At 50.2% G+C, this 12,207-nt stretch overlaps 1 protein-coding gene across 1 annotated transcript in view; it reads left to right on the top strand.

Moving 5' to 3' along the window:
• LOC115657585 (IgGFc-binding protein-like) overlaps window positions 1–12,207 on the top strand; it is a 168,552-nt gene that overhangs the window by 104,212 nt on the left and 52,133 nt on the right. Inside the window, exons 46-54 of the mRNA XM_030575626.1 lie at window positions 2,074–2,276; window positions 3,360–3,504; window positions 4,214–4,264; window positions 4,855–4,905; window positions 6,167–6,379; window positions 6,682–6,933; window positions 8,777–8,885; window positions 9,719–9,810; window positions 10,121–10,297. Coding sequence (XP_030431486.1) covers window positions 2,074–2,276; window positions 3,360–3,504; window positions 4,214–4,264; window positions 4,855–4,905; window positions 6,167–6,379; window positions 6,682–6,933; window positions 8,777–8,885; window positions 9,719–9,810; window positions 10,121–10,297 — 1,293 coding nt within the window. The remainder of the gene's footprint in view (window positions 1–2,073; window positions 2,277–3,359; window positions 3,505–4,213; window positions 4,265–4,854; window positions 4,906–6,166; window positions 6,380–6,681; window positions 6,934–8,776; window positions 8,886–9,718; window positions 9,811–10,120; window positions 10,298–12,207) is intronic.

Below are 12,207 nucleotides of genomic sequence, written 5' to 3'. Positions count from 1 at the left end.
TCCTGATGGCATGGACTTTCCTCTTCCGTAATGCTCTGAAGGTGGTCTCTCCTTTCTCTTTTCCTGAGTCTGGCCCAGTTCTACACTGGGTCCTAGAATCATGGAATATCGGGGTTGGAAGGGACCTCAGGAGGTCATCTAGTCCAACCCCCTGCTCAAAGCAGGACCAATCCCCAACTAAGTCATCCAAGCCAGGGCTTTGTCAAGCCAGGCCTTAAAAACCTCTAAGGATGGAGATTCCACCACCTCCCTAGGGAACCCATTCTAGTGCTTCACCACCCTCCTAGTGAAAAAGTTTTTCCTGATATCCAACCTAAACCTCCCCCAGTGCAACTTGAGACCATTACTCCTTGTTCTGTCGTCTGCCACCACTGAGAACAGCTGAGCTTCATCCTCATTGGAACCCCCCTTCAGATAGTTGAAAGCAGCTATCAAATCCCCCTCATTCTTCTCCTCTGCAGACTAAACAATCCCAGTTCCCTCAGCCTCTCCTCATAAGTCATGTGCTCCAGCCCTCCAATCATTTTTGTTGTGCTCCAGTTGCCCTGGACTCTTTCCAATTTTTCCACATTTTTCTGCCAGGGTTGATATAATGTTCAGACTGAATCTGATCTAGCCTCACAAAGCATCTGAGTATTAATTTGTCTGAGTTTAGTGCTGGTAAAATCAGAGCGCCTGAGAGGTTGAAATCCTCTCTTTATATATAGAGCGTCCACAGTCTGAGGAGCTGCCGTGCAAGCTGTAGTACCCGTGACTCTAGTGAAACTCACCACAGTCCCTTCTGTTTGTAATTGTTAAGAAGGAATGTTAAGTCCTTGTGAAAGGTACTAGCCTGGCAGTTTAGAGGAGGAGGGTCTGTGTCTCCACTCACTTCCATGAGTGGGAATCAGCAGTAGCCCCAAAAGTCCATGGAGGTACTCCAGTGTAAAGCTGGAGTAAGCCAGAGGAGATTCAGGGCCACCGTTGCTCCAGTCCCCCATAGAACAGGTGCTGCACAGGAAGCAGCAGGGCGACCTTCCCCCACCTTGTGTGCATGGGGTGCATCAGCTCTGTTCTGGAGAGATCCTATTGAGGCGCTAAGCGGTCCCCATTGGAGGGGCCTGGTAGGGGCCTTATTGGAACCTAGGGGCCTTATTGGAACCGAGCCATGCGCCAGCAAACTCAGGATCCTGGCTCTGACAGCGCCCATCACCAGCTGCTTCAGAGGAAGGTGCAAAAAACTCTGCAATAGGAAGATTTGGGGCATTCTGCCCCCACTAAAGTCTCCTCCTTACCCCTAAATTGTTTGTATGATTTGTTATGTATATTAGAGCAGCACCTACGGACCCCAGCTGAGATGCGGCCTATTGCTCTGGGTACTGTATAGGCAGCAGAGGACAGCCCCTGCTCCAAAGCCCCATTCCACTCTGTCTAGGCAAGACAGGCGCAGGGTGGGAGAGGGAGTAAGACTCCAGCAGAGCGAGCAGGGGTCTGCATTGTAACCAGCATGGGCCTGCCGGGTATGGGTTGTTTGATTGGGTTTTTCGGGAGGGGATTAGCTGAAATAGAGGAGGAAGGGAGAGGGGACAGTGAAGGGAGTAAGAGGGGAAGACCAGGAGTGCGGAGGGCAGGGAAAGTGAGGACACTGGGAGGGAGTCCCAGCAGAAGGACAGGAATCTCCAGAGTCAGAGCGTGGAAAGCCACCGGACATTGATGACTCACCTACGCTACTTATACACGGGTCACCAGCCAGCTGTGCACTGCAAGAGACAAGCCACCGGAGCCACATTTCAGCTGATGTCCACGTCAATAGGTGAAAGGCTGGACTTGTATCCTGTTGCCTATTTCCGATACCTGGATACAACCAGTCCCCTACCAGGCATCATTTGTCTGTCTGCCTGTCTGTCTGTCTGTCATTCCCTGCGCAAAGGGTTTCCACTCTGTCCCTGGAGAAAAACCTCAGCACAGAGCAGTCACCATATGCAGAGTGTTCTGACAAGCCTTTGCTGTCCTGGAAGAAACAGGGGAAGTTTCAAGAGAATTGCTCTGGGATCTTTTCCTTTCAGTGATCTGGGTTTTTCTTATCACTTGCAGCGATCTCCTGTCCAGGAGGAAGCCAGTACAAGAGCTGTGGGAGCAGGTGTCCTGCCACCTGCGTGATTCCCTCTGCATTTAGCCCTTGCAGCTCGTTACCAGTGGAAGGCTGTTTCTGTAAGGAAGGCTACGTTCTGAGCGGAGACACCTGTGTGCCAGAGAGCAGCTGCGGTTGTGTGGATGGAAACAACCACTATCATCAGGCAAGTTACCCTAAGCACCTAGAAACAGAAACAGCAGTCCCAGATTCTTTCAGGGTCATTGCAACTGTTCATAATTAATGAACAGAGACTAGCTTCATCTGGGCTCAGGTCAGTGGTCTGTGTGGATCTATTTGTTCATGTAAATAATAACCATTCCTAGCTCTTCTCAAGAGCAGATCTCAAAGCACTTTACCAGGAGGTTGGTATCATTACAGAGGGGGAAACCGAGGCACTGAGCAGTCAAGTGGCTTGCACAAGCTCATCCAGCAGGCCAGTGCTGAGAATGGAACACAAGTCTCATGTGTCCCAGTCCGGGACACCTCCTCCTTCTGGGCCACAGTGTCTCGCTGGGGAGGGAGCTTGTAGCATAGACAGCATCCAAGGCATTGAACTGTTCCCAACTCCTTTGATTATCCAGTAGGGCAATAGTTTTCAAACTTTTTTTTTTTGGTGAGCCAGTTGAAGAAAATTGTTGATGCCCACGAGGCAATGGAGCTGGGGATGAGAGATTTGGTGTGTGGGAGGGGCTCAGGGCTGGGGTGGAGGGTTGAGGTGCAGGGGTGTCACCAGGAATGAGAGGTTCAGGGTGTGGGAGAGGGCTCTGCTTGGGGCAGGGAGTTGTGGGGCAGGGTTGGGGCACGGGCTCACCTCCGGCGGCTCCCGGTGAGCAGCGCAGCTGGGGTGCAGAGGAAGGCTTCATTCCTGTCAGGGCACCATGGACTGCGCTGCACCCCAGAAGTGGCCAGCAGCATGTCTGGCTCATACGTGGAGGCATGCAAGCGGTTCTACGTGGCTCTCACCCACAGAACCCTCCCGCCGTCGCTCCCCCAGCTTCCGGGGGCACTGTGCAGTGTCGCAGTACGTAGGAACTAGCCTGCCTTAGCTGGGAAGCACCACCAACAGAACTTTTAACAGCCCGGGTGGCGGTGCAGACCTGAGCTGCTGCGACCCAGTGCCTGACGTTCCGCGACCCAGTAGAGGGTCCCGACCCACAGTTTCAAAAGGACTGCACTAGGGTGACACTACTCGATAGACTCTATACTGTACTATTATATATTCAAGTGCTTCTCCTTTCTCCAACAGCTGGGTGAAAGCTGGTTCACCCACGACGCGTGCATCAAGCGCTGCACCTGCAGCAGCACAAACAACATCACGTGCAGAGGCTGGGAGTGTGGAGCGCAGGAGATATGCAGTGTTCAGGAAGGGGTGCTGGGTTGTTACTCCTCTGGTGAGTTCTCCCTGCGAAAAGTTCTAGATGTGAGTTCAGTAATTAGACCTTTCTGGTCCAGAAGGGCTTTCTCCAGATACCTTGTCCCTTATGCGATGGCACAGGAAGGAGCTGACGGCTGATTCTTGCCAGTGCTGAGAGACATTCAAAGACAAATCCCCTCTCTTGCAATCACTGAGCTCCCTCCCCTACAGTGGGAGTGGAGCTGGGGTAGATCCTTGCAGGGTCACTGGAGTTTGGCCTGAGTAGGGAATGCAGAATCAAGCCCCAAATCACCCAGTGCCACAAATGAAAAATCTGAACTCCAAGGGGTTGATTTAGGAAAATACCAATGGGGGTGTGTGTGTGTGAAACAAATTAAAAAATACTAAGCGTCTAAACTGCTCCTGCCAAGTCCTCGCACGCAGAGTAAACACAGGTCATCTGCACTGTGCAGAGAGCCCCCAGCAGCCGGAACAGTTGCTCTTTTTCCTGGCACAGCTACCAGTTCGCAGGCATTTTACATAACAGGCGTCTCAGAGGATGACGTGTCCCTAGATCCTGGTTGATGTTTGGGTATATGTCATGTGCTCTGTGTTTCTAGAATCACATTTCTCACACATGATAATTTGCAGTCTAATAAAAAGCTATCCAAGGGTTATCATATGGCACTTTTCATAGAACAGAATGACCAGCCTCTCAAAGTAAATTTCTTTGTATCTTTTTCCAGGAGAAGCCCCAATTACTTCAAGTCCAACTACAGTAGGCACCAGTCCACCAGGTAACGTGGATCTCTCAGTGCTTTCTCAATCTCCTTGACATTTCCTGGTGCGCTGTGAACTTGGCGACTGCTTTCAGATGAGGGTTCAAATAACTTAACAGTTGGGATGCAGAATGAAGGGTCCATTTCGAAGAAGAGTCCCCAGTTCTCCCCATGTATCTTTCTGAACCTCACGCTGGGTTCCTGGTTCTCACTAGCAACGCTGTGATCATCTCTTGTTAGATTCTACAACAGTGCAAGAAACATCCCCTCCTTCGGAGACCACTCCGCCCTACTCCATAGGCATCACAGCAGAAGAAAGTAAATCTGCTAGGAGACTGTTGCTGAGAATAAACCCTTTTCTTTGCTCACAGACTAGTACTTGGCTGGGGGTGGGTGGGTAGAGACACATTCAATCTGTTTATTGTGAGGAGTTATTAGAGCTGTTGCTGTTTTGATAGATGCCATGTGCTCTGTGTTTCTAGAATCACATTTCTCACACATGATATATTCCAGTCTAATAGAAAACTGTACTAGAGTTTTCCTATTCTACTCTGCACAGAACACAATGACCAACCTCTTAATGTTATTTCCTTTGTATATTTTGCCAGGAAAATCCTCGACCACTGCAACTCCAGCTACAGTAGAGCCCTGTCAGACAGGTAACGTGGTTCCTCCGTATTGGACAAATCTCCTTCCCATTCACATGTGGGGTGAGAAATTGGTACCAGAATGCAGATTACGTGTAGACCAGTATACTCATTTGAAAACTCCACATTCCCGTTTTAGGAAGGCCAGTCCAACTGTAATGCAGACCCGTCCCTCGGGTAGTGTTATTCCATCGGTGCTACCCAAATCCTTTTCCCCTTACACATGGTAAAGCAACTGGTAGCTCTAGCCAGATGTGGAAGTAGTCCAGGTTTGTTTGAGCTTGTGAGTCTTGCTGGAGGACAATCTGGGGCCAGCCCTAGTGTTTGGGGTCAGACCGGACAAAGCAAAGTCTTGCAAACTCTTCTCAGAGGCATTTAAGCACATCTTATACGCTTCCATTTACTACGTCCCTTCCGGGTGTGGTTCCAACTTAGACCCAAAACCGTAGTGCTGGAGCTGGAACTAGGTGATTCAACCTGTACAAAGAATGCTCTTTTTAAAAAAATGATTGCTTGGTTCTGGGTTCTACATTTCTAGGTAATACAGTTTGAAAAATCCATAACGTATTTCCAGAGGGTTTCACGCAACCACAATGCTATTGTCAGTTTCCTGTGTGTTCAGAGATCACACTGCTGGGTGTGGCATAGGAACATGAACAGCGTATGGATTAGAATCATCCCTGTCTTGGTTGTAAAGGAAGTGGTCTCTTCTGGCAAAAGCAGGATAGGGGTCTCGTCATCCTGTTACTATGCTGTGGGACGCCACTGACTTGCAGTAGAGCCTTGGGTTCGTTCCTTAGCTACTCAAGTGGTGAAATGGGTTGTTTTACATGGGAGCTTCCTCTCTGGAGTCTGCATTTACAGAAAGGAACGTGACCTGCCAGTGACCACTCCCGGCTTCTTCCCAAGCCCCACTCCTGCTGTGAGTGCAGGGTTCAGATCTTGGCCCTGATTGCAAGGGAAAAGGAGTTTGGAAGGTCTCAGCCTAGTTTCCACGTCATCAGATCAAGACCCAAATCAGAGAGGATGACTTCCCTGAGTTTCCAGGGAGCCTGGCAGATGACTTCCCGTTACAGCACAAGGGCATTTCGGGATGGGGCACCTAGCCTGGCCCCTCCCCACTCTGTTCCCGGTTGATGCTGTTCCTGTTAGCTCAAGTGGCGTGAGCAGGAAGTGCGCACCAACGTGAAGTGCTTGGTGGAGCGCAAGTGACAGCGCTGCAGTAACGGGGTAGGGATTTGCATGGGATTCATCCACATTTCTTCCTTTTAAGGCCGTGCCACCTGCAGTGCCTCCGGGGACCCGCATTACTACACGTTTGATGGCAGAGTTCACCATTTCATGGGAAACTGCACTTACACCCTCTCCAAAGTCTGCAACGACTCCAGGGGGCTTCCACCCTTTGACGTGTCCACCACCAATGAGCACAGGGGCTCCAATACCAAAGTTTCCTATGTGAAAGCAGTTCATGTGGATGTCTATGGAAGTCAGATTTCCTTGCTGAAGAACAGGAAAGTGAATGTAAGTGGCAGGTGATTTAAAAGGCGTATTTTAATCATCTGACGTCCTTAAACTGTGACCTGGAAAAAGTGAGACATGTGATTAGACGTATAGATCTCCTGGTGGGCTTCTGTTTTCTCGTTGGTTGGGTGGCTTCTTAGAAGTAGGCTTCCACTGAGAATACTCAGGATTGGCAGCTGAAACTTGCTTTCTGTGAACATTCTGTCATATTTCCTCCAAATTCCCAGTGTGAGTGAGAACAGTCCTGCCAGTGAGCTCGTTGGCTAGATTATTCGTGGGGGATTCACTGGGAATTATGGGGGTACTTAGTCATGACCAGATGTTTCCAACTTGTTGTACAGGTGAATGGCACCAGAAGGAACCTGCCTGTGGTGATTGAAAACAAGATCAAGGCCCAGATCAGTGGCGCCTATGTGCTCTTGGAAACTGATTTTGGACTCTGGGTCAGATTTGATGGAAATCACTACGTGGAAGTCTCAGTGTCCAGTTGTTACAAGGGGCAGCTCTGTGGTCTGTGTGGTGAGTATCCCTGTTCTTGAGAACCGTCAATCATATGATCTGGAGCTTTTCAATTTATCATGAAGTTTGGGGATTGGCTGGGTTTTTTGTACGCTGTTACGTTTATCCCAGATTAATCTAGTCTGTCTTGTATGGGCTGCGATTTCGGGCATTGGAGAAAAGGAACCATCATTGTTCGGGTACCTGGCAATCGTAACTTACAAGAACTCTGGTTATACAGGAGTTAACTCGAGTGTCACAAATGACAATTGCAGATGTCATTTTTAGCAGGAGAGGTATCTTACATTCAAAACTACAATCTAAATATTATCCCAGTCCTACCCTGGATGCCTCTGGTCAAGGTCCCCTGATATCTTTTTTCTCTCATTTGCATCGCAGCGCGTCTGTCTCCCTTTGATTGGGACTATCTGGCCCAATCTATGCTTTTCATTTCTTTAAACTTGGAAACGATAATAAAACTTTAAGGCCCTTCTTGTGGCTAAGGACAGATTTTCAAGTCACTGTTTACCAGCTGTCCTGAGCTTTTGTGCTCTGCTGTCTTGTTCCTTGGCCTCGCAGATCCATATTGTCTCCGCACTGTCGTAGTTACAGTCCGAGCACAGGGAATGGCTCCTCTGATCACTGAGCCTTCTTTTTAGAGCTGCTGTTTGTTGTCCAGCTGCAGTAGAGGTGGGTCTGCTGCAAGACAAAGCATTAGAAAATATCCCCTAGGGAACAGTGCTGAAGTAGCCGAGGGGATGGACTAGATAACCCAGTGTACGTGTTTTTCATGTTGAATCTCCACAATTATTTGACATTCTTTGTCAAGAGCAACCAAATGTTGGGTGCTGTGCAGCAGGCAAACCGCAGCGAGCCCGTGAGAGTCCAGCAAGCCAGAATAGAGCAGATGCCAGACACAGGTCAGAGGCGTGTATTTGATGCATGTAAGAGACCCAGTTCTGATCCAGTGACACAGCAAAGGAGACTCCAGGTTATCGCACGTGGGTGACGAGTGAGGAACTCCCCTATGGAGCCAGCAGAGAGCAGTTGGCTGGGGGAGAGAGAGAGGAGTCCTGCCCCGACCTGCACTACGGGGCTACTGGGCCCGGGCCCTTACAGGGGCGGTGTCCTGGGCTTTCCCATCCAACTGCTCATTCCCTACGACCGCTTCCTCTCTTCTGGCTCAGACCATTTCCTTTGCCTTTGTTCCTTCTAGTATTCCCGGAACGGGGTCTTCTGACTGCCTCTAGGCTTAAAGGGCCAGTGTACCCCGTTACATGGAATAACCATCCAGCGGCCCAGATGCTTATCGGACGCTCATCCACATTTCTCTGGGATGAAAATGGGGCTATGAATCTTGGAGTGCTAGAGTTGAAGCCAGAAGGGACAAACTACATCATCTACTCTCACCTCTTGTAGGTCAGGGCCCACCAACACCGCCCAGCCACCTGCACATTAAGCCCAACACCTGGAATTAGATTGCAAGAGCAGGTTGTGTTGTGAGGTGTCTGGTTCTCCCTGCATCTGGATGTACTGGAAGTTGCCCGTGGGATGACATTTCCTTGAGTGTTACCCACATGGCTCCTATGCCTCAGAAATGAGAGAGTTTGCGTGTAAGGGTGCAGGTTAGTTCCATTTCCCCAAAACCACAGACCCCTACCATTTAATCTAAAGTGGAATCTTCATCAGCTGTTCACAGCGCGGCACCTGAGAAGCATAGGGAGTAATTCTTACTCCTTCTTGCAGAGGGCACTCGTGCACATACACCCTAGCCAGTTCCTTGAAATCTCTTTGAAAACCTCATGACCGTGTGCATTCTGTGGTTGTGAATTTCACGTATTCTGCACATTTTTCATTTTTATAGGTAATTACAATGGTGATGCAAAGGATGATAACATAAAGCCGAATGGCAGCAGTGCAGGAGATTCCACTGAGCTTGGAGAGAGCTGGCTAGTGGCAGAGAATAACACCATGTATGTACAGAGGGGAGCTAATCAGTTGGTCTTTGCTACAAAAGCTCTAGGAAAGCGTGCTGCATACTCAGCCACGGGACGTCCATCCATGACTCCACGACCCAGTCTCCTACTAGGGCTGAGCACAACTCCCATCCTGTCCAGTACACCCAGGAACCCCCTCTCCAATTGACCATAAGCAGGGAGTGAGTGGCTGGCCTGCTACAATCTCCCTTCAGGCTCTGCTGTCTCCCAATCCGGGAAGACCTGCTGGTGGGTGGGAGGTCACCTGCTGTCCCAGTCAGGAGCCAGACAGATCCACTGGTTCCTGCAGCAGCTTGTTGCAGCCCCAGGACCGGCGCTAGGGCTTTAAGCACCCTAGGCGCATGGCAATTTCGCCGTCCTGCGCCCTGGTCCCGCAGCTCCGGTGGATCTGCCGCAGTGGTGCCTGCGGGAGGTCCACCGGAGCCGCGGGAGTAGCCGACCATCCGCAGGCACCACAGCGGCAGCTGCACCGGAGGCACCTGCCGCCCCCTCCGGCAAAATGCCACCCACCAATAATTCTGGTGCCCTAGGCGAATGCCTAGACCTCCTAAATGGAAGCGCCGGCCCTGTCCACCCCTAATTCAACTCCATCTGAGCTGTGGAACACCCGAAAGTGCCCAGTGCAGATGTGGGAGCCCCCTCCTGTGTTGTGGGAGTGGAGGGCAGAACTCAGCCTGTCAGGGAGTCTGGATTCTGCTCTGTGGCTGTAGTAAAATGGTGCCTGCTGTGCAGACTTGGCATCGTCCTTTGCAGATCTGGCCTGAGGAAATAGAAAATCTTTTGATGTATGTTTCTTGATCTCTTGCCAGATGCTCCCCTGATGAAGTACTAGTCTGTGACCCCCTGCTGGAGAGTGAAGCGAGGAAGAACACAGCCTGTGGCATGATCACCGACCCCACAGGTACTATGGCAGTGGCTTAGTCCTGAGCAAATGGATTGAAGTCACTGCAAATTACAGCATGCACTTGCCTACACCTGGACCTGGCTCCCTGGGGACCACAGCACTGAGTCCCCTTTGAAATGTTTACAGCCCCTAATGCTAAAAGCTGCACTAGAAGCTCCAGGAGTTATGTTGAGTTACCTGCTCAGACTGGATCTTGCATTGAGATGGCACCAGGATGTGAAGATTATTTGGGAATTGCTCTTTGAGCTCAGATCAGCTTCGTCCATCTTCTCTTTCTGTGATTCTGTTTCTTTCTTGATTTACGTAGGTATCTTCAAGGACTGCCACGCCGTAGTAGCTCCAGAGACATTCTTGGAAAACTGTGTTTACGACATGTGTCACGCTAACGAGCCGACAGTGTCCTTATGCAATGGGCTACAGGCTTATGCAGAGTCGTGCACAAATGCTGGGATCTGCAGAGAATGGAGACATAATACTTTGTGCCGTGAGTGTTGTAATTTATATCTTTTAATTTCTGGAATTCAACTTTTTTAATGCAAGAATTTCTTTAAAAACAGACCAGCAAAGAGTTGCTGCTTTTACAGATCCAGACTAACATACCTACCCCTCAGATACTTTAAAAATAGAGCATCCTGTTTTTCCTGATGGCATGGACTTTCCTCTTCCGTAATGCTCTGAAGGTGGTCTCTCCTTTCTCTTTTCCTGAGTCTGGCCCAGTTCTACACTGGGTCCTAGAATCATGGAATATCGGGGTTGGAAGGGACCTCAGGAGGTCATCTAGTCAAGCCCCCTGCTCAAAGCAGGACCAATCCCCAACTAAGTCATCCAAGCCAGGGCTTTGTCAAGCCAGGGCCTTAAAAACCTCTAAGGATGGAGATTCCACCACCTCCCTAGGGAACCCTATTCTAGTGCTTCACCACCCTCCTAGTGAAAAAGTTTTTTTCCTAATATCCAACCTAAACCTCCCCCAGTGCAACTTGAGACCATTACTCCTTGTTCTGTCGTCTGCCACCACTGAGAACAGCTGAGCTTCATCCTCATTGGAACCCCCCTTCAGATAGTTGAAAGCAGCTCTCAAATCCCCCTCATTCTTCTCCTCTGCAGACTAAACAATCCCAGTTCCCTCAGCCTCTCCTCATAAGTCATGTGCTCCAGCCCTCCAATCATTTTTGTTGTGCTCCAGTTGCCCTGGACTCTTTCCAATTTTTCCACATTTTTCTGCCAGGGTTGATATAATGTTCAGACTGAATCTGATCTAGCCTCACAAAGCATCTGAGTATTAATTTGTCTGAGTTTAGTGCTGGTAAAATCAGAGCGCCTGAGAGGTTGAAATCCTCTCTTTATATATAGAGCGTCCACAGTCTGAGGAGCTGCCGTGCAAGCTGTAGTACCGTGACTCTAGTGAAACTCACCACAGTCCCTTCTGTTTGTAATTGTTAAGAAGGAATGTTAAGTCCTTGTGAAAGGTACTAGCCTGGCAGTTTAGAGGAGGAGGGTCTGTGTCTCCACTCACTTCCATGAGTGGGAATCAGCAGTAGCCCCAAAAGTCCATGGAGGTACTCCAGTGTAAAGCTGGAGTAAGCCAGAGGAGATTCAGGGCCACCGTTGCTCCAGTCCCCCATAGAAACAGGTGCTGCACAGGAAGCAGCAGGGCGACCTTCCCCCACCTTGTGTGCATGGGTGCATCAGCTCTGTTCTGGAGAGATCCTATTGAGGCGCTAGCGGTCCCCATTGGAGGGGCCTGGTAGGGGCCTTATTGGAACCGAGCCATGCGCCAGCAAACTCAGGATCCTGGCTCTGACAGCACCCATCACCAGCTGCTTCAGAGGAAGGTGCAAAAAACTCTGCAATAGGAAGATTTGGGGCATTCTGCCCCCACTAAAGTCTCCTCCTTACCCCTAAATTGTTTGTATGATTTGTTATGTATATTAGAGCAGCACCTACGGACCCCAGCTGAGATGGGGGCCTATTGCTCTGGGTACTGTATAGGCAGCAGAGGACAGTCCCTGCCCCAAAGCCCCATTCCACTCTGTCTAGGGAAGACAGGCGCAGGGTGGGAGAGGGAGTAAGACTCCAGCAGAGCGAGCAGGGGTCTGCATTGTAACCAGCATGGGCCTGCCGGGTATGGGTTGTTTGATTGGGTTTTTCAGGAGGGGATTAGCTGAAATAGAGGAGGAAGGGAGAGGGGACAATGAAGGGAGGAAGAGGGGAAGACCAGGAGTGCGGAGGGCAGGGAAAGTGAGGACACTGGGAGGGAGTCCCAGCAGAAGGACAGGAATCTCCAGAGTCAGAGCGTGGAAAGCCACCGGACACTGATGACTCACCTACGCTACTTATACACGGGTCACCAGCCAGATGTGCACTGCGAGAGACAAGCCACCGGAGCCACATTTC

The sequence above is a fragment of the Gopherus evgoodei genome, chromosome 9 (genome assembly GCF_007399415.2).
Source record: "Gopherus evgoodei ecotype Sinaloan lineage chromosome 9, rGopEvg1_v1.p, whole genome shotgun sequence".
Taxonomy (NCBI): Eukaryota; Metazoa; Chordata; order Testudines; family Testudinidae; genus Gopherus; species Gopherus evgoodei.
This window is presented reverse-complemented; position numbering and strand designations above follow the sequence as displayed.